The sequence below is a fragment of the Nerophis lumbriciformis genome, linkage group LG09, assembly GCF_033978685.3.
Source record: "Nerophis lumbriciformis linkage group LG09, RoL_Nlum_v2.1, whole genome shotgun sequence".
Lineage (NCBI taxonomy): Eukaryota > Metazoa > Chordata > Actinopteri > Syngnathiformes > Syngnathidae > Nerophis > Nerophis lumbriciformis.
The window spans coordinates 14,800,960-14,824,411 of NC_084556.2; the positions used below are offsets into that span (position 1 = coordinate 14,800,960).

A 23,452-nucleotide genomic window follows, 5' to 3' on the forward strand; every position below is an offset into this window, starting at 1 on the left:
ATGTTGGAAGCAATTGTTACTGTTTGACAAGAATTTATTATTTTTAATCTGATTAAATCTGTAAATAGGTAGCGCCGATGAACAAAGTATGTGACTCAAAGGCAAAAATCACAAGAATAATCCAACTAACATAAACATCTAGCATGTGTGAAGTACCAAGGTCTGAGCTGAGGACTCTGAGGTGTAGGTCTTTAAAGTTAGCTAAACAAAAGTTAGTATGCTAACAGTTAGCATTTATCATGTACCAAAGTATACAACTCTGATGTGTATGCCTGTAAAATTAGCTAAAAATAAGTTTGTAAAATAACAATTAGCATGTATCAAGAAAATCGGTAAAATGGGTAGTGCGGCTGTATAAAATATGTGACTCTAAGGGGTGAATCCGCAAAAAATGTTAAAGACAAAGCTAACTATCATGCTAACAGCATGTGTTAAATACCAAGCTATATGACTCTTGGCATACCTGTAAAATTAGTTCTAAAAGTTAGCATAGGAACAGTTAGCATGTGTCAAGTACAGTTCCAAGTTATATGACTCTGAGGTGTATGCCTGTAAAATTAGCTTTAAAAGAGGTAACATGCTAATGTTAGCATGCTAACAGTAAAAACCTAATCGAATGAAGTGCATCAACAGAGTTCATCTCTGCTTAGCATTGCCCAGACAGCTGCTGATCGCAGTCTCGTTAGCATTGAGCGGTGCGCCGGTACTGGCACGTCGATCTTCTCGTCGTTTGACATCATTCATGTCAAAGGCTCACACCTATGTGGAGATGTGTTATTGACGAGGCAGAAGTTGAAGATGAAGTCCATCCTAACCCTAACTCAAAAGTTGATGGCGGTGATTGTCGTGGGGAAGATAAAATAGCGCCAAAATTAGCCTCTGTGTTATTAACATTGTTCACCCTTAACCCGGAAATGGAATTCCCTTAGTAAATATCTTTATCGATGGCCACAACGTAATAATCGAAAATTTGACTACCGTATTTTTCGGACTATAAGTCGAGGTTTTTTTCATAGTTTGGCCGTGGGTGCGACGTATACTCCGGAGCGACTTATGTGTGAAATTATTAACATATTACCGTAAAATATCAAATAATATTATTTATCTCATTTGCGTGAGCGATGAAGAAAATGTCCGCAATCGTCACACACACGTCAGCAATCGTCACTCACACGGCGACCAATAAGAATTCGGCGGGGGCGGGTCATGGCAGAAGTGCATTGTGGGTTTTGGAATGCTAACTGCTATATGCCATACGCTACTGCCGGAGCTATTAAAATAGATCACAGCAACATTGGCGGTAACTTATAAAAACTGAGAAGGACTGAACTAAAATGGCACCGAAAAGGAAATCATATACTGCAGATTACAAGCTTGACGTAGTGAAATATGCACCAGAAAACGGCGATCGAGCAGCAGAAAGAATGGACGCTAGCGGCGCATACCAGGAGCGACACCGAGGAGGAAGATTTCATCGGATTTAGCAATCGGGAGTGACAGATTGTTTGGTAAACGTATAGCATGTTCTATATGTTATAGTTATTTGAATGACTCTTACCATAATATGTTACGTTAACATACCAGGCACGTTCTCAGTTGGTTATTTATGCCTCATATAACGTACACTTATTCAGCCTGTTGTTCACTATTCTTTATTTATTTTAAATTGCCTTTCAAATGTCTATTCTTGGTGTTGGGTTTTATCAAATAAATTTCCCCCAAAAATGCGACTTATACTCCAGTGCGACGTATATATGTTTTTTTTCTTCTTTATTGTGCATTTTCGGCCGGTGCGACGTATACTCCGGAGCGACTTATACTCCGAAAAATACGGTAATACTGCAATGTAATACATATAAGACTTGATTTAGTGGAAGTGTGATGTGGCGAGGGATGACTGTAGTAAAATCTGCATGAATACTTATGGGAAAATTGCTTTGTTTTTTTGTACAAATTGGTCTTTGTCAGACTTTTTGGAAAGGATTGTTAACAGAAACCAAGATAAGACTGTACATAGCTTCCTGATTCATGCATAGCGGATATCATCTCACTGTTTTCTGAAAACCCATAGACACACACAAACATACACAATTACCTAAATGCCGGCTGCTGTAAAGAACACCCATAAAGTCCATTTGCAGTAATGTAGGCCTGCCGCGCTCTCCCTCCCGTCTCGTCCCTGGAGAGCATCGTAATGAGGGGACGAGCCACCGTGTGACAAGAAGAGGGACATAAATCCAAGGTTGGCCGTGAACTTTGACCTCGTGCACAGTGCGTTGCTTTCCGTGGGTCGCGGGGCCAGACATCGTCAATGAGAGGTGTCACCCATAAATCAAGCATTCAGCTCAGGAGATGAATGAGCAATATTGTGGTCACCGTGAATCAGTAGGTGTCTATTTTTGACTTTGGCAGCTAAGCTGTTGGAAAACTGGCTTTACCCAAGTCTGTATGACAAGGCAAAGTGCCACGTGGGACGAGGGCACCTTGGTTTGGGTGCCTGGCTGCCAGTTCTGACGTTAGAGTCACCGTGCTCCCTCGAAGGACAGGAGAGAAACACTTAAGAGTATTAAAACCGGAGGTAGAGAGCGCTTGATGGATAGTGTTGGGGTTTGCCTGCCAGCTACAGCATACGAAGGCGTGGCACAAAGTCAGTGTTCTGTTTCTTGATTTTGGCCATCAAGCATGAGAGGTGATAGTTTGTATTGCTCCTTTTTGGAGGTTTGTTTGAAAGACAAAAGTAGAAGTGTTGCGGGTAAACATGGCTGTTTGTCTTCATTTGCAGCCGTGTTGTCAGAGTCAATCTGTCTTCTGCAAGGGATCCTCCACAGGGAGGACAAAGAGGGACGTAAGACAGAACAAGATCAGGATGTTGTCTGAGAAAAACCATGCAAGCATTATTTCACGTGGAGTACTCCCACATGTACATTAAATCTTTACCAATGAAATTGTGAACATAAATGTTAAATAAATTGACCCGGATATGAGAACATTTTTAAGACCAATTGAACATTTTCTTAATCAAGTTTGCAGTATCAGCCCTGCGATGAGGTGGCGACTTGTCCAGGGTGTACCCCGCCTTCCGCCCGATTGTAGCTGAGATAGGTTCCAGCGCCCCCCGCGACCCCGAAGGGAATAGGCGGTAGAAAATGGATGGATGGAAGTTTGCAGTATCAGTGAAATAACAACCAGTTGATTACATTTAAAACATATGTCTTGTTTCTTAGCTGCTCAACAGTTGCTTGATGACTGCTTTACTGGTCATTGCCATCATAACTTCCCCCCTGTTATTTTCAACTTTTTTTTAGTTGCATCTCTCCAAGTCACTGGTATGTGAGAGTGACAGGATGAAAAGCTCATACTGTCTTTCTGGAATAAGGTGTTTAAAACCACCAGTTGGTTGCATGTATACATCTCTAGACCTCTGAATTGGTGTGTAACATGTTTAGCCTCGTCGTCCTCTTGATGACGATACTTACTAAGAAATGCAGTTTATTTGCCGCAATGGGGGTGATTATTATTAGCCTAGGGGAGCGGCTCTTGTTTATTAAGACACATAATCAGCTGCTAGCTGGTCTGCCAATGTACTAAAAATATATACCGTCTCAGCCAGATGGGATCGACGTTTCTGGTCGGCATAAAAAGGCATTGATCGGCTATGGCGATCATGTACTTTTCATGAAAATTGTCCGGTACTGATCGACGGCCTACTCTATGTATCCCTTCTCTATGTATAAACGGCCCAATCGTTTTTAGAAAAACAAATAGTGACTTATATTCGGGTCATTACATCCATCCTATTTCTTCCGCCTATCGATTTCAGCCACTTGTATCAGTGATCTTCCTCTTTCGGCCACTACCCAAAGCTTGTCACCATAGGTGAGGGTACAAACGTAGACCGACCGATAAATCGAGAGCTTTGTCTTCTGGTTTATTTCTCTTTTCACCACGTCGGCCAACATTTGCAGTAGTATAGATACTGTACCGATTGGCCTGTCGAGCTCTCGCTTTGCATTCTTTCACTCGTGAACAAGATCCTGAGATACTTGAACTCATCCACATGGGGGTTATTACAACAGCAGTGTGCAATGAATTGTCTTGGATCGGTTTGCAAGTCAAATAATGTGGGAATTGTGCTGAAATAGAATTGGAAATGTAGTCCAAAATAAGAATAAGAGTCCAGGAAAACTCACAAATCACTTTGGGTTTGTTGAGGTTCCACGGACCATACTTTGAAAAAAAACAGTGTCCTTAAAATGCTGTAAAGTGTTAATGTTTAGTATAATTTCAATCATGCCAAACACGAAAGTGAAAATGAAACTAGTTTGTTTGTGTAATGTGGTAGAGTGATTATATCTAACATTCCCTGACGTTCTTGCACCCTTCCAGGCCCTCATCCAGCTTCCAGTATACATTTCCCAGTGTGAAGAGGTCAAAGTATTTTTTGAGACGAGACCAGAAGACCTCAACCCACCTAAGGAGTAAGTGCCTCACATTGTACCCGCAGATATCTCAATATACAGGTAAAAGCCAGTAAATTAGAATATTTTGAAAAACTTGATTTATTTCAGTAATTGCATTCAAAAGGTGTAACTTGTACATTATATTTATTCATTGCACACAGACTGATGCATTCAAATGTTTATTTCATTTAATTTTGATGATTTGAAGTGGCAACAAATGAAAATCCAAAATTCCGTGTGTCACAAAATTAGAATATTACTTAAGGCTAATACAAAAAAGGGATTTTTAGAAATGTTGGCCAACTGAAAAGTATGAAAATGAAAAATATCAGCATGTACAATACTCAATACTTGGTTGGAGCTCCTTTTGCCTCAATTACTGCGTTAATGCGGCGTGGCATGGAGTCGATGAGTTTCTGGCACTGCTCAGGTGTTATGAGAGCCCAGGTTGCTCTGATAGTGGCCTTCAACTCTTCTGCGTTTTTGGGTCTGGCATTCTGCATCTTCCTTTTCACAATACCCCACAGATTTTCTATGGGGCTAAGGTCAGGGGAGTTGGCGGGCCAATTTAGAACAGAAATACCATGGTCCGTAAACCAGGCACGGGTAGATTTTGCGCTGTGTGCAGGCGCCAAGTCCTGTTGGAACTTGAAATCTCCATCTCCATAGAGCAGGTCAGCAGCAGGAAGCATGAAGTGCTCTAAAACTTGCTGGTAGACTGCTGCGTTGACCCTGGATCTCAGGAAACAGAGTGGACCGACACCAGCAGATGACATGGCACCCCAAACCATCACCCAACCATGCAAATTTTGCATTTCCTTTGGAAATCGAGGTCCCAGAGTCTGGAGGAAGACAGGAGAGGCACAGGATCCACGTTGCCTGAAGTCTAGTGTAAAGTTTCCACCATCAGTGATGGTTTGGGGTGCCATGTCATCTGCTGGTGTCGGTCCACTCTGTTTCCTGAGATCCAGGGTCAACGCAGCCGTCTACCAGCAAGTTTTAGAGCACTTCATGCTTCCTGCTGCTGACCTGCTCTATGGAGATGGAGATTTCAAGTTCCAACAGGACTTGGCGCCTGCACACAGCGCAAAATCTACCCGTGCCTGGTTTACGGACCATGGTATTTCTGTTCTAAATTGGCCCGCCAACTCCCCTGACCTTAGCCCCATAGAAAATCTGTGGGGTATTGTGAAAAGGAAGATGCAGAATGCCAGACCCAAAAACGCAGAAGAGTTGAAGGCCACTATCAGAGCAACCTGGGCTCTCATAACACCTGAGCAGTGCCAGAAACTCATCGACTCCATGCCACGCCGCATTAACGCAGTAATTGAGGCAAAAGGAGCTCCAACCAAGTATTGAGTATTGTACATGCTCATATTTTTCATTTTCATACTTTTCAGTTGGCCAACATTTCTAAAAATCCCTTTTTTGTATTAGCCTTAAGTAATATTCTAATTTTGTGACACACGGAATTTTGGATTTTCATTTGTTGCCACTTCAAATCATCAAAATTAAATGAAATAAACATTTGAATGCATCAGTCTGTGTGCAATGAATAAATATAATGTACAAGTTACACCTTTTGAATGCAATTACTGAAATAAATCAAGTTTTTCAAAATATTCTAATTTACTGGCTTTTACCTGTATATGATGGTGTTTTTTCCCCAAAAAGATGAGACTGAAAAATATGTGTGTATAAATATATACATAGTGCCGTCAAATTACTTTTCCTCAAGTGATTCAGAGCTTTTATTCCTGTCACTAACACACACTAGTGACCTGAGGCGATGCAGAAAATGAGTCATTTTTTTATTTGGAGTGGTCTAATATTTGGGTGTAGGGATATTCCGATCAGGGTTTTATGCTTTTGATTCTGATTCTGATCCTCCATGATGAGATTGTCTGATTCAATTACATGTATTAACTGTAAACATTTGTATTTGTTTATAGGGAGTGCTATCGTCAGTTTAACAATATCAACACAATATTTAAACTAGTTTCTTATTCTCTTTTATTACATACAATTGTCTGATCAAAACAAAGTCTATAGCACAATAACTAAGCATAAAAAGAACGATCTATTACTCCCAAGTCCTCTAGTGTCCAGGGGATTATTCCTTGAGTTTGTAAACATTAACAAAAACAAAAAAAAAGTAGTTCTGACAAAATAAAAAATATCGCCCTAATCACGCTAGTATCGATCTACTACCCTTGGTATCGACACCACTAATGTATGGACAGACCTTCCTTCCTCTTATGTGTCGAGTACTGACTGTTAAAATGCTAACACATCAACAGTTTTTATATTATCCTGTCTCTGTCTCTTATTAATCACCTGTTAATAACTACTTACTTTTTGCTCTAACGTGGTTCCATTTAAACTTCTTAAAGGGGAACATTATCACAATTTCAGAAGGGTTAAAACCATTAAAAATCAGTTCCCAGTGGCTTATTTTATTTTTCGAAGTTTTTTTCAAAATTTTACCCATCACGCATTATCCCTAAAAAAAAGCTTCAAAGTGCCTGATTTTAACCATCGTTATACACCCGTCCATTTTCCTGTGACGTCACACAGTGATGCCAATACAAACAAACATGGCGGATAGAACTGCAAGATATAGCGACATTAGCTCGGATTCAGACTCAGATTTCAGCGGCTTAAGCAATTCAACAGATTACGAATGTATTGAAACGGATGGTTGTAGTGTGGAGGCAGGTAGCGAAAACGAAATTGAAGAAGAGACTGAAGCTATTGAGCCATATCGGTTTGAACCGTATGCAAGCGAAACCGACGAAAACGACACGACCGCCAGCGACACGGGAGAAAGCGAGGACGAATTCGGCGATCGCCTTCTAACCAACGATTGGTATGTGTTTGTTTGGCATTAAAGGAAACTAACAACTATGAACTAGGTTTACAGCATATGAAATACATTTGGCAACAACATGCACTTTGAGAGTGCAGACAGCCCAGTTTTCCTCAATTAATATATTCTGTAGACATACCCTCATCCGCTCTCTTTTCCTGAAAGCTGATCCGTCCATTCCAGTTGGAAATGCATCTGCTTTGAGTGTAGCAGGATATCCACACATTCTTGCCATCTCTGTCGTAGCATATCTTTTGTCGGTAAAGTGTGCGGAACAAACGTCCAATTTCTTGCCACTTTCGCATTTTTGGGCCACTGGTGCGACTTGAATCCGTCCCTGTTCGTGTTGTTACACCCTCCGACAACACACCGACGAGGCATAATGTCTCCAAGGTACGGAAAACAGTCGAAAAAACGGAAAATAACAGATCTGATTTGACTCGGTGTTTGTAATGTGTTTGAGAAAATGGCGGATTGCTTCCCGATGTGACGTCACGTTGTGACGTCATCGCCTCGAGAGCGAATAATAGAAACGCGTTTAATTCGCCAAAATTCACCCATTTAGAGTTCGGAAATCGGCTAAAAAAATATATGGTCTTTTTCCTGCAACATCAAGGTATATATTGACGCTTACATAGGTCTGGTGATAATGTTCCCCTTTAACCTTTACCAAGAACATATTTGTTGGTGTTGTTTAAAGCTAGCTTAGCGGTTAGCTTAGCTATGAGTATGCTTGCTCCTTACTTGCTCTCAGCATGTAACATGTTTAGACGTGTCCTTCAGTGATAATAATACTTAAAATACAAATAATTATTACAAGGCAGTAATGACACTGACACTAACCGGTTGCTCGTCAATCTGTACAACGGGTATATACCTATTCAAGTCAATACGTTAACTAAACCACACACTTACTGTATATACTCTTGTTTTCTATGCAATAGCGGCACTCCTCGTCTGAATGCAAATAGGAATGCAAGACTGGAAAGCGGTCTGCATTATATTGGTATTGATGTATGGTGTCTGACAGCCAGTTCTCTCAGTCTCATCAGCACTCACATGCTTTCTTCTGTATTCCGTCCACGGCTCGAGGTGCTTGCCAAGGACAAATAGCTCCCAACTCCTCATGCAAAGCCCCGAGCATATGTTGGGCGAGGCGGGACGGGGAGGGAGGTGACTCAATGTAGGGAGGACCTCGGTTTGTCTTTATTGAAATTAGGTTAAATCTGTTTCTGTGCAGCATCATTGTTTGGAGGGTGCGGCCTCAGATGCTTTTATCGAGGGGCTTATAAATCTCAAACACGGACTGAAGACCATACATTCTGGACTTTCTCTACCACAGCTGCAGCAAGAGTGGAAAAATGCACTTTTAACTGCAAAGAGGAAGGGGAGCGTCCTTAGAAGAGGAAGTGTTGCAGGAGACAGGAAAGAAGGTTGAGAGGAAGAAGAGTTGTGGTAAATAAAAAGAAGGATTCCATTGAGCAGGTAGAACTGATAACAAAAGAGATATTCCCACATTACTCAGCTGTCCTTGGAGTGATAATGTCAGTATCAGGACTTACGTCACTGTTAAGTCATCCACTATGGGAAGTGGTTCTAGTTTGTGTGTCAAGGAACTTACCAGAAATGAGCTCTGTTGGTCTTTATGTGCTCTTTCAGATATTTGACCTAAAGCCATGAACGCCCTACTCCTCCACTCCTGTGTAACATCTTACAATGAATTATTTCTCGTGTGATAAACATAACTAACTGCACATAACTAGTCAGTGCATCCGGTCAAGAAACAAATGTATAGCTCAGAAAATGCACTATTTAGTAAGAAGACCAGTTCTCATTTGGCACACAATATAAATACAACTTGGTTTCCTGTCATTATTTTTACATTCTATTTGCACAACAAGATCACAATCCATTCTATTTTCTATTTATTCTGTTCTATTTATAATCTATTCCTATTAACTAAGGGTGCAACAATATAAGTATTCGTATTGAACCGTTCAATACAATGGTCTCGGTTCGGTTGATCAACTTCTGACAATAAGGTCTGCGCTCGACTATGCAGCCTAAGTCGAGCGCAGATCTACTAAACTGTGCCACCCACATTCAGTCAGACCAAAACAAGCAGCTGAGACAGAAGGCTTCGTATGCAGCTTCTATAGCTCTTTGCAACATGGGTTATTCCTCAAATTTACATGAAATCGAAGATTCTCCACCATCATTCAGCTCTGGACTGTGGAACTACTTTAATTTTCATGTTAAGTATGTTCATGATGGCAAGCGTGTCGTGGACAAAAATACAACGGTATGTTGCAAGTAGGGCTGCAACAACTAATCGATTAAATCGATTAAAATTGATTATAAAAATAGTTGGCGATTAATTTAGTCATCGATTCGTTGGATCTATGCTATGCGCATGCGCAGAGGCTACGTTTTTTTATTTATTTTTTATTTTTATTTTAACCTTTATTTATAAACTGCAACATTTACAAACAGCTGAGAAACAATAATCAAAATAATAGTGGTATAACGGTACGTGTATTTGTATCGAACCGTTTCGGTACGGGGGTTTCGTTTCGGTGCGGAAGTGTGCCGAACGAGTTTCCACACGGACATATTAAGTAGCGTACTGCACGTTGTGTAAACAATACTCAAAATGCCGTACATTTGAGGCATTTAAGAAACTCCGCCCTGACAGCTCCGCAAAAGAGGACAAGTCCGGTGAAAAGAGGACGTATGGTCAGGACCTAGCCCGTTGGCTGCTAGCATGCTAGCAAAAGAGGACATGTCCGGTGAAACCGATCGCTGCTAGCTAACGGGCTAGGTCCTGACCATACGTCCTCTTTTCACCGGGCATGTCCTCTTTTGCGGGGCTGTCGGGCGGTGTTTCTTAAATGCCTCGAATGTCCGGCATTTTGAGTTAGGGTTGCGTGTATTTTCAATATGCGTTCAGGGTTAAGAAGGTTAAAAACACAACAAATTGTGCGTTCAGCAGCATTCGTGAAGGAGGGGGAGAGACAGAGAGAGCGAGAGAGTTGTGATAAACGTGCTTGCGTCGTCAGGCTCTGCTTTTTATCGATACATTTATCAGATTTAATTCTTTATTATCTATAGCAGGGGTGTCAAAAGTGTGCATTTTTGTAACATTTTCCTTGTTTTATTTGGCAAGTTGAAAGAACATGGCGCCAGTATGCTGTTTTTTTCCAATAAAATACTGGAAAGGATAGAACTTTAGTTTGTCTCTTTTATCCGATTATTAATTGATTAATCAAAGTAATAATCGACAGATTAATCGATTATCAAATTAATCGTTAGTTGCAGCCCTAGTTGCAAGTGTCACACAACAAACTACAACAGTAGAAATACAACAAACATTTACGCCGAAATCACCCCGATGCGGAAATTGGTGGAACCAAACAAAAACAAAGAGCGACAACACACAGGCTACAAACTTTACTTGGGGCATTTAGAGAGCTATTAGCACATTCAAAGAGGGCAAAATAAATCCATCGGGCGATTGCTACTTTTATTGCTGTTGACAAGCGACCCTTTTCTGTTGTGGGAAATGTCGGGTTTGCTGTGGACACTTGAGCCCCGTTACAAGATTCCTTCACAATACGGTAGTTCCTGATTTGTACAACAAGACAAAAGCCCAATTAGAGACAGCCGTGTCCGTATAACACCCGCTGTTACTCAGCTGCTAAGAATGCACCACAGAAGATAGGTGAATTATCAGATGCATTTATTTTATTATTATTTTGCTGTGTAGGGGGCAGGTATAGCTGCACAAGATACATTTAATTTAATTCATAAACTGTACTTTTGAGTTTAAACAAAAATGTTGATAATTTTAATAAACTACAAGTAAAAAAACGGAATGGAAATTTTTTGTGTCGAAAAAATATCGAACTGTGACACTAAAATATTGAACCGAACCGAACTGTGAATTTTGTGTATTGTTGCACCCCTACTATTAACCTATGCTTTAACCAATGCTATGTATAACTTAGTCTATATCCTATTATATTTACATTATTATGTGCATGTTAGGGCTGTAACGGTATTGTAGACACCAAGGTATTTCGGTTTCAATAATGTCGTGACGTGTGATGGTATCATAAGAAAACTTGGTGAGTGTAGTTTTTTTCTGGCGCTTTGCATTTGCCACGTCTGAAAATAAACCACATCTCCCAGAATCCTCTGCACAGTGCGTGAGAGGCAAAGTGGGGGCGTGGAACGTCCTGGGCAGGAAGTAAATGTTCGTCGTAGGTTAGAGGAACTGTTTGTTTTTTTGCACATTTCCTGAAAATGTCATGCTATTAGACAAATAAACAAACCCTGGTGAAAACATACCCTCTTTGGCCGAAGTAAGAAAGTCTGCGTCCTGCAAAGCGAAGCTTGCCACTTTTGTCTGGAGCGTTTTCAAGGCGACACAGCCAGCTAGTCAGGTCGCAGCACACGGAGGGAAATCACCCCCAAAAAAACTGTACACATCGGGGGGAGCTGGAGCTTATCCAGCTGCACTTGGGCGGAAGGCAGTGTACACCCTGGACAAGTCGCTTCCTCATAAACCGTCACCCCAAAAAAGATATTTGAGGCCAGCGAAGCTAATCATCAGTGATGTTTACATTGTCACTTTAAAGACCACAACTGTAAGTTATTTTATTAAATATTTGTTTGAAACAGTAGATGTTCATGCACAATTATTTGCATCTTACACATTATGGCATTTTGTCTTTTTTTACCACAATCATATCATACTGTGGCCTTAATAACGTGATAATATTGTACCGTAAGATTTTGATACCGTTACATCACTAGTACATACTATAATTTTTTTGGTTCTCATTAGGCTATCTCATGTGTGCTTAAATAAAGTTCCTTAAATACTTCAAATTTAACCCTCTTAATGCACACAATAATTATCAAAATGACTTGTTTTTTTCTTATAATGCACACAGAACAATCATTGAACAACGTTGTGTAAGTCTTTTTCCTTTGTATATGTGCAAGCACAATAAGCACTCTGCTTTACATGAGGCGTTCAAGCGCACTGCGTAACTATGCGTGTTAATCAATATAGTCACACATTTTTAAAAAATGTATTCACCAATCTGTTGCAGAAATACGCCTGCTTATAAACGGTTTCAAACACCCCTGAAGACACACTTCAGAATTTGATAAAATATAAGAAACATACACCTCTGAAGTCCGATAGAAATCTAGAAGGAAAACTGTTTCCCCAAAAAGAAACCCAACACCTGTAGAAACACAGAATTGTCCATTCCACCTAGATTTTCTAAAAAGTATGCATCTGAAGTCGCAAAGAAATCCAGAATGTGAGCTCTTTCTATAATTGAACACAACCTTAAGCCACTCGCTTCTGAATATGATTTGCCTCTAAAGTCACACAGACCTTCAGACTGTGAACTTTCTCTAAAGTCACACATCCCTAAAGCTGTACAATTCAAGAATTAGATCAAACTTTTCGGGACAAATATATTTTGACTCTGATTATCAACAACCTTCTCAGTCAGGGAATCTAAACAGACACTTGGAAAAATGCATTTCTAAAGTCGCTAAACAAATCCTGAGGTTAAACTGCCTCTGGAGTTGAACAAAAAAATATAATGCAAAAATTCCCAGTGGCCAACAACAAAAACTGTAAGACATCAAGTATTCCCAGTAGAGTGTTTATCACCTGTATTCTGGATTATCTCTAATATCTCTCCTAATATCACTACTACTTTTGTATCAATACTTATTTGTATATACCGTATTTTTAGGACTATAAGTCACAGTTTTTTTCATAGTTTGGCCGGGCTCCAGTGCGACTTATATATGTTTTTTTCCTTCTTTATTATGCATTATCGGCTAGTGCGACTTATACTCCGGTGCGACTTATACTCCGAAAAATACGGTACATGGTTGCTTTGTGTATCCCAAGCTTTGTTATGAGCTTAGCCTAACCTGACCTGTGTTTCACCTCTCCGAGAAACCAAGCAAAGGCAGCACAAAGATATTGCTACTCTATAATAACCCTTAATATTAAATGGCCTAGCTTGTCCCGGCCTGTTATTTCTTTTTATAGCGCATTAATGGGCGCACTTGCGGTGAAGGATTTATCGAGGCGTAAGCAGCTTGAGAGAGCAAACGATGCATTACTGTTTCAGCCTGACAACATTCTTGTTGATAATAAAGAGAGTTGTAGCCAAAAATGAGCAATCAAGACAAGGGTGTGATTTAAGTAGATGGGAAAGAAAGCCGATAAAGTAAAAAGTATGATACTGAAGGAAAAAATAAGAAGGCTTTGACTGACTCAGACTGTCTTTGCTGCTCTTGAGCAATGTTCTGTTCATCTGGTTTATGTCTGTAGCATTTGAAGATCAGATTGTATTGGAAACATCATTTATATAAAAGCACTTGTGACGTTTTTATGTTTTTCAAAAACATTAATGAATGTCTGATGTGCCATCTTTTAATGTTCCAATGTACTAAACTACAGACAACTGAACTAAAAGATTTACAAAAATAGGAACACATTTGAATAAAAATCAAAAAATATACAAACTGACAATCACTCCTAAATAGCATTATGGGCATTATCAAACACTTAATACACACATTTTACAATCAAACCTCTAGTCCTCAAATACACTGTACGGTGATACTTTGACACGTCATCAGTGATAACCATGAGGTGTATTTGAGTAATAAGTATTAAATATACAAAGTAAACTTTGTCGCTGGGATCACATAGCAAAGAAAGAACAAGTAGAGGCGGTAGGAACAAAGTTGGGAAAAAAATAACACAAATTGAGGAAATTACTCCTAAAACAACATTATGAAGTTTATAATTATTTAAACACGCTGATTTTGAAATCAAATCACTTATTGTATCAAATATGCAACGGACAGAGCATTTTATATGCCCGGTCAAGTGGGACAAAATTAAATAATTAAATTAATGTGTAATATCCATCCATCCATCCATTTTCTACCGCTTATTCCCTTTGGGGTCGCGGGGGGGCGCTGGAGCCTATCTCAGCTACAATCGGGCGGAAGGCGGGGTACACCCTGGACAAGTCGAATTAATTATAATTTGAATTAAACACACATGTATTTAATGTAAAAGTACATTTAATTATTTGATCATTTAAATATGTGTTCCTAAAAAGAGTGATGGCACCGTCCCGGTAAAGGGTGAAGGCCGTCCATCCTCAACAGGCCAAGTTTTCCCCAGAAGGAGAGCTAAATATCACTGAAGTCGTACCCCTGTTCTCTACAAAAACTAGCCAGCCACCTGTTAAGTGAGACTAATCTTCTATACCTCTCATCATTGCCTCTCACAGGCAGGAGGCCAGAGACAATTACTCAATGCCGAGCCATCTTTCTGGCGAGATTACAAGTCCTAGCTATGTTCCTCCTTGTAATCTTCGATTGTCTCATCCTAGTATCATTGGAGCCAACGTATACAACTATGTCCGAGTAGCTAGTGGTACGATTAGCCCGTCGTACGTGTTTAGGCCTGTATTAGCTTCAATGTCTTGTGCTTGGACCCCCGGAATACAATGTATTGTGGCTGGTTTGCTAATATGTATGTTTTGGGTGATGGAATCCCCTGTAACTAATGTGTGGTGGCCGGTAGGCTGGGGTGGAGGAATAGTTAATGGGCTAAATCTGGTATGCGTCTTAACCGGCTCAGCGTAACTTGTAAGGCTGCTGCAAACTGGGCTAGTTAACTCAATACAGATAACGCTAGCAAGTGTGTCCATGACATCTAAAGTTACAAAGTTATTCAGCTCTATCTCTAACTGTTGGATACGTCCCTCGAGCAGGGACAACCTCTTCATGAACACAAAGCCATACTCACGTTTTTACCTTCGCCGAGTCAAGTTTTTGCTGTCTTCGGAAAAGAGGGTTTCGGGCTGGGGCCAGCTTAGCTCTGCTGGCTTAGCAGCTAGCTAGCTGAAAATTAAGCGGTGTCACAGAAAGAGCGAGTGCCTGGTAAATTTGATAAGTTTATAGAATGTGTTTGAGAATGGTTAAGGAAGGTTTTAAAATATTGTGCACAGATGAACCAACAGCAACAATCAGGAAGCGAGGGCAAGCAGGCAGCTAACCTGTATTTAATTATTTCATGAACCTGTGTGTCAGCGCTTTATGAATGTATTTTATCTGTCAAACTCAGCTATCAATGTCAGTGGGCAGGTCCTAACACCTGATTGCTTACCCGGCACTTCCACTTGTCTGTGGAACTCAGACCAGGAAAGCGGAGGAGTACTGAGTCATATAGTGGTCTGAAAGTGCAGAAATAAATAAATACATTCATCTAACTGCTCCATGCTCTTTGTCAGCAGGTCTTGCTCAAGAAGGTCTAAAATGTCTGCCACCAACTCCCGAGAAAGTACGGTTATATCTTCTTTTCAAAGACTTCCAAAGTTCCAGGCTTTCCGACCAAAGCAAAGATTGGACTAGATCAGCGTGAGCTCCGCCCACTGACTTTGATGCTTAAATTTCCATCCATTTTCTACCGCTTGTCCCTTTCGTCGTCGCGGGGGGTGCTGGAGCCTATCTCAGCTGCATTCGGGCAGAAGGCGGGGTACACCCTGGACAAGGCGCCACCTCATCGCAGGGCCATCACAGATAGACAGACAACATTCACGCTCACATTCACACACTCGGGTCAATTTAGTGTTGCCAATCAACCTATCCCCAGGTGCATGTCTTTGGAGGTGGGAAGAAGCCGGAGTACCCGGAGGGAACCCACGCAGTCATGGGGAGAACATGCAAACTCCACACAGAAAGTCCCCGAGCCAGGGGATCGAACCCAGGACCTCCGTATTGTGAGGCACATGCACAAACCCCTGTTACACCGTGCTTGAATTTGACGGATAAAAATCTATTAATGAAGCCATGACACACAGGTCCGTGAGATAATTAAATATTTAAATGACTAAATAACTAAATCGTGAAATAATGAGTTAAACCATAAAATACCGAAAATAAATTAAATACTGAAATGTGCTTTTACATTAAATACATTAATTTATGTATTTAACTACAACTGTAATTATTTATTGACACATGCAAGTAATTATTTAAATATTTATGTATTCAATGTTGTGCCATTGGAACCTCCATATTTGTATTCACTACTGTTGGATGTTTATTACTGCTGGGAAACTTGGTATAACATACTGTGGTTGAATAAATTGTATTAGTAATTTAAATAGTGATGTTATAGTTTTAATGTTTGTTTGTTTTATTGTTTAACAGGGAACCAACAGGAAAGAAAAAATCAGGTCAGTCTCCTTTAACAATATATATATATATATATTGATGGTAAATGTGATTGCTTTTATTATCTTCATACATTGTTCAGCCTTCCCTACTGTTATTGTGATGCTTCACGTTTACTCGGATGTTACATTGTTGCCCTCTAGTGGTGGAATAACAGCAATGATCCTGTGGTCCCAGTTGTTCACATGCATACTTTTCATTTTTTTTATTTTTTATTTAAACATCTCCCTCTCCCTTTTTCACTCTTAAGATGCATCCATGTCATTCCTTTTCAGTTTTCTTCTCCATTCATTTTCCTTTCCATCAGGGTTTGTGGAGAGAGCGACTACTTTCCTAAAGCGAGGTAGTAAGACACCGACTGTCATGCTTGGTCGTGCTGTGTGTTGACCCGGCAAGTTAAGCCATAGAGAAACACCCTCGCACCCTATTGGACTTGGTAGTTGGGGATGATTAGTAACTGTACTGTATGATATGTGGTTGCATAGATCTTGACTACATAGATTGTCTATGCAGGTTGTAATGCGCTGCATAGAATAAATAGCTTGCCGTCTCATTTTATGTTGACGTCGGATTACATTTAAATCACCAGCTTTTGGGATTTGCAATTGACTTAAATTAGCAAACTTCCTCAAATATTGGCCTCCGCTCTGATCGACGCCGTGCCCACGAAGACACAATATTCGCCACTTGCACAAATAACCACCAAAACACTCAGAGAGAACTTTTTCTGTACTCTTTGGGGAAGTAATATCAAGTGCTGCCACGAGATGGCGGTAATGTATTGAATTTGACAGACTCTGCATTTTACTGTAATGTTTTTTTAGTATTATTTTATATTATTCGTCCATCCATTTTCTACCGCTTATTCCCTTTTGGGGTCGCGGGGGGCGCTGGAGCCTATCTCAGCTACAACCGGGCGGAAGGCGGGGTACACCCTGGACAAGTCGCCACCTCATCGCAGGGCCAACACATATTATAATAAAGTTAAATTTGTATATCTTATATAATTATCCATTTATGGAAAACTATTAAATACATTCTGTACACACACATATTTAATCAACTATGGAAATGCATTTGTAGAAGTATTTAGTATGATGTTTTAATATGTATTATTTTCAGTAAATATAATTTATTTGGATAACGATCAAATTTGTCAATATATTATCTTAAATTACAACATTTTATTTTTATTCAGTATTTTTGTTAGCCTCAATTTTGACAAAACTACATTTGTACAAATAAATGCCTCACTATATACAACATAATAAACATAAATGGCTGCTATATGAGAACATTTGATAATCATCCCAGTTCTGTTTATTTAATTAGTTGTTTTTTTTCTGTTTAATTAAATTCTCCCTGACATAATTTTCTGTTTGCTTTGCTTTGCCGCTGCTTACTGAAGGATCTGCATCTGAGGTGCAGTATTTAGAATGCTTGTATTATAATTTACGCCAAAAAAATGTTCCCAGTACATTTAACATTTCATCATTCTGTTGTCATATTTGTTGCAACCACATTAGTTGTTTGTTCATCCATCTATTTCCATATTTAGTGTTGGTCTTAAAGGACAAGTGCACTGTTTTAGGAAAGTTGCCCATCATTTACAATCCTTATGGAAGAAAAGAACACATGTTTAAAAAATTGTATGCATTCTAATTAAAAAATAAATGCTAGCAAAAGTCAGCTAACCATGGAGCCTAAAAACATCCAAAATCTTCCATCAAGGTTTTATATACAGTACATGCTGTAAGTACATATGTAATGTAGTAACAGGCACATTCATAACAATGCAATATTTACATATTTTGATCATTTTAAGCATATGGCGGCATATTAATTTCACCATTCCTTTCAACAACAACAACACTATTACTCATGGCTCACTTCATGAGAAACAATAAAGACTAATTTGAGTCAAACTATGATCCAGAACCTTATATTTAGAGCCTGAATATAAGGAGGATGAGCAGTATTGCTAAGTGCTGAACAAGTAATACAAACATAATAAAACAACCACTTACTGTACAATGTTCTCACTGGGATGCCGATTTATGAAATGTTCTTATCTTTCCCTTTTCATAAAGACTTATTCATAATCCTCACAAAGGTTTTGTTCGTGTTTTTATCACCATCCCTAGGTATAAATTGATTTTTTATGTCAACCAACTTCTTGGTTTATGTCCACATTAGGGATGTCATGGTATGAAAATGTCTTATCATGGTTGTTCTTACCAATATTATCACGGTTATTATTACATATTTTTAAATGTGCTGAAATGTTTTAAAAAGTACTTATATTGAAATATTTTAACCAAATTTCTACTAAAAAAATCAAAAACATTCAAAATGATTTCCTTTGTAGAAGAAACATTATTGTAGATGGGAACACTGTTTCATGGACCTCAAGTAGAAAGTGAATGTGCATATAAAAACAACACAAGCATTATAAACAAAGTAATATGGTAGAAAAATAAACAAATAAACAAAATAAATGTAAAAATTGTGCAATATAGCACTTTATGGACATGAGATTAAAAAAATTTAAAAAAAACAAATGTAAGAATTTTGCAGGGTGGCACCTGATGGCCATAAGACGTAATTGCACTTTTTGTCCATATGAATAAACATAGTGTTCATGTATTTGTATTAGATCTAGTCTTATATGGTTTTTAAAGTAATACCTTTTTGACATGAAAAAAGCACAAGTAATGTAAAAACAAAAACCATGGTGTTTACTTTTTGATATCAATATAAAACTCAAAGCGGTTTGGCTAAGGAAGATGAAGTCTAATAAACAAGCTTTGTTCTTCTCTAACAACACCATGTGATTCAATGCATCAGTATGGCCAACAAAAATAAACAGGTGTGATACCTCACACATCGAATACACAATCTTCACAGCCTGTGTTCAGTTTGATGAGATGACAAAACATCATAGCTAGTAAATCTACATAGAGAAGTCTGTGTAGTTGTGTTCCGCCATGTTTTTCCAAGCAAAACGACACTAGTGCGCATCCCCCAGCGCTGCTGTGACTCCGTTTCCAGGAAGTAAGCAGTGTTGCCTAAAATGCATTACTAAATGACGGTTTTTCGGTAATTAAAAGTTCAAACGGTATTACTAACCGTTGGGAATTTTACTGCGGTTTATCATTATACTGTTTACCGTTACATCCCTAGTCCACATTCTTCTAATATTCAGGTGAGAAACATGATTTATAATCTACAATTAACTTTCACTAACTCAGAGGCGATGCAGCAGCTCATCGGCTCAACATGTCAACAATGTAGCTGCACAAGCCAGTTAGCTCTCTGTGATCATGGCGCGGCTAAAAGTAGTTTGTCTGCGTTAGCGCTTATAATAACAATATCGCTAATAATATTCACGTCACAAGATATAAATGGAGTATTGTTGGCATTTTTTTAATGTTTTCTAAAGAGCTTTAAGGGCGCAATAGGGTACTCCCATTATCTGCATTGTTAGCCACCTCGTACTTGCTGTATTTTACGATTTAGAATACATTAAGAAAGAAAAAATGATGTGTTCTTTCTTGTCATACATAAGGATAGTGAATGAAAGGCAAAATTCCCTCCAAAAAGTGCAGTTCTCATTTAACATTACAAGAAGCTTTGTTGCCTAGAATCAGTTCAGTTTGGATAAATTGGGGTTGAATCCAGACCAGAGGGTTGCCATAGCAATGAGTTTTGCGAGTGATTTCATATTTCTTATGGTGTTGGTGGTGGTTTATAATATGCATAACAAAGTCTTTACCTTTAAAAAAAATTGCATTAACATTTTTCCCTATCATTGTTTCCACTTCACATTGTCTCTCTAATCACGTCTGCTACCTCGCCTGCATCGCATCAAAGGAAGACTCTCCATAGTCTAGTTGAGCCTCTTCTCATTTTTTGACCTCGGAATCATCATTGGCACCAAAATATCGATTTGTTTTCTTGCATCAGTGGATATTTCATTACAGTTAGACAGTGATGCTGAAAAGGATGTCAAGGCCTCAACAAAAGTGCTCGAACACGATGAGTGGAGGCTTTGCTACGTTATAGAGACGTTTCCTTGATAAAAAAAAAAAAAATAAGAAAAACATCCGGCAGGAAATGTTAAGTGCCTTTGATGTCACGCTAACAGGAGATGCCAACTCAGCAGACCCGCTCGTGCTGGACCAGTATGTGGCGGTAACGAACTACGAGAAGCAGGAGAGCTCTGAGATCAGCCTGTCTGTTGGTCAGGTGGTGGAGGTCATTGAGAAAAATGAGTCGGGTAAGTTTCTATTAAACATATTACAATAAAAAGAGTATTCTCCATTAAAATGTGCATCGTGAAACTGTTGCCATCATAAACATTTACATGTTTTTACTTATTTATTGTAATGAATGAATAATAAAAATAAACTGTAAAAAAAATAGTGCTATCAAACAATTACCGTATTTTTCGGAGTATAAGTCGCACCTGTCGAAAATGCATAATAAAAAAGGAAAAAAACATATATAAGTCGCACTGGAGCCCGGCCTAACTATGAAAAAAACTGCGACTTATAGTCCGAAAAATACGGTACTCATTTTTATCTGATTAATGACAAAATAATATTCCCTATAGAAATGTAATTCTACAGTGTTCCATGATTAAATTATCATAAATCATAACTTTCTATCATCAATATTTTAAAATAATGTACTTATATTTAGCCATAAATAAATAACAAAATAATTATAATTAATAACAGAATAATGATTTAAAAAAAAAAATTTAAAAAAAAAGATCAGATAAATCCCAGGGTTCTTGATGATATAAATATTCTATTTGTAATCAAAATGAATCTATATACTCTAATTTGTTACACTTCCTTTACATATTTATATGATTAAGCATTGCTACCTAATATGTTTTAGCCTGCTAAAGTGTCAATGTTCTAAAGGTAAAATTCTGACTTCATAGACCAGGGGTCCCCAAACTACGGTCCGTGGGCCGGATCCGGCCCCCCAGCATCCACAATCCGGCCCACAGGAAGTCCCAAGTTAAAAAAAAATGTTTTCATTTTTTTATTTTTTTTTAATTTATTATTATTTTTTTAAATCTTTCCTTTCTAATCCATTTTCTACCGCTTGTTACACTTGGTGTCTCCTAGCCGCTCAGGCAAATCATATTGTCTAAAAATTAATTTTCCCATCGATAACGTGACAATGTTAAATGTTGATGAACATCAATGTTAATTGATGTTAAATGACAAAACGGATTATTAAGACTATATATATATATATATATATATATATATATATATATATATACAGCCTGGCTCCCGGCCAAATTTTTTTAACCCAATGCGGCCCCCGAGTCAAAAAGTTTGGGGACCCCTATCATAGACCAAAGACATGTAAGTACTCGCTAACTCACTGTCACTCTTTTTTTTATTGTTTTTGTTTTTACTTTTGTCCCTTTTTAAAATGAACCAGAGCTTTCCAGTTGCTGGCAGCACTCAAGCCGCTCCGTACCATGATTCTGCCACCCACTCGCTTGACTGTAGGGACGAGCCAATTATCGCTTGTGTTGCCGGCTGTTTAGATATTGGCTGTGTGTAGCAAAGTTCTATTTCGACATTGTTGTCGCTTGAGAAGATAAAAGTGCTGGAAATGTGAGGGTTGTACTTAGTGTGTTGCTGTTGTGTCTTCACAGGGTGGTGGTTTGTGAGTTCAGAGGACGCACAAGGTTGGGTTCCTGCCACCTGCTTGGAGGCCCAGGATGACCCTGATGACATCACTGTTCCAGGAGAAGAAGGTACAAGATGAAGTTATTTTTTTCTAAAAGAGCCTACTTCTCTTTGAGGCACCAAAGGGAACATTTAAAAACAGGATAGCATCCAGGTACTGAATCCAAGCCTGGCTTTAATTTAGAAGTTTCCAGATGGATTGACGGGTGTTATGTTCACTTCCTGTCTTGCCTCACCTGCACCGCGCTGCTACGTCAGCGCCTCGGAGATTCTGGTCTTTACCGAGGCACGTGGGCCGGCGCAGAACTTTTGGGGATCTTTTCAGCATGGGCTTTGGGCAAGGTGGAGAGCACGCCTTTCTTCTCCCCTTCACCCTTTTATCTTAAAATGCACACGCATGCAAATTGCAACCACATCTGCTGCTGTATGTGCATGGCATGTCCTGTAGAATATGTACCGTATTTTTCGGAGTATAAGTCGCACCGGTCGGAAATGCATAATAAAGAAGGAAAAAAACATATATAAGTCGCACTGGAGTATAAGGCGCATTTTTGGGGGAAATTTATTTGATAAAACCCAACACCAAGAATAGACATTTGAAAGGCAATTTAAAATAAATAAAGAATAGTGAACAACAGGCTGAATAAGTGTACGTTATATGACGCATAAATAACTAACTGAGAACGTGCCTGGTATGTTAACGTAACATATTATGGTAAGAGTCATTCAAATAGCAATAACATATAGAACATGCTATACGTTTACCAAACAATCTGTCACTCCTAATCGCTAAATCCCATGAAATCTTATACGTCTAGTCTCTTACGTGAATGAGCTAAATAATATTATTTGATATTTTACGGTAATGTGTTAGTAATTTCACACATAAGTCGCTCCTGAGTATAAGTCGCACCCCCGGCCAAACTATGAAAAAAACTGCGACTTATAGTCCGAAAAATACGGTATGTGTATAGTGTACACTACATGAAAAGTACACGTGTTACATTTTCATTAACTGTAAAACAAAGGGATAGAAATAACAATAGCAATGTGGAAGTAGTGCAATAAGGAAACTAGGTGCACACAATGTGTACCGTATT

The 23,452-nt window shown here is 39.0% G+C and overlaps 1 protein-coding gene across 4 annotated transcripts in view; it reads left to right on the plus strand.

The window, feature by feature from the left end:
• The window catches only part of sh3pxd2b (SH3 and PX domains 2B), a 63,547-nt gene that overhangs the window by 32,024 nt on the left and 8,071 nt on the right, over positions 1-23,452 (plus strand). Inside the window, exons 5-10 of one of the 4 annotated variants that reach the window (XM_061962517.1) lie at positions 4,387-4,478; positions 16,606-16,631; positions 16,937-16,972; positions 20,777-20,908; positions 22,319-22,420; positions 22,611-22,694. In XM_061962517.1, coding sequence (XP_061818501.1) covers positions 4,387-4,478; positions 16,606-16,631; positions 16,937-16,972; positions 20,777-20,908; positions 22,319-22,420; positions 22,611-22,694 — 472 coding nt within the window. The remainder of the gene's footprint in view (positions 1-4,386; positions 4,479-16,605; positions 16,632-16,936; positions 16,973-20,776; positions 20,909-22,318; positions 22,421-22,610; positions 22,695-23,452) is intronic. The other 3 variants (XM_061962519.1, XM_061962518.1, XM_061962520.1) reach the window with 3 other exon arrangements.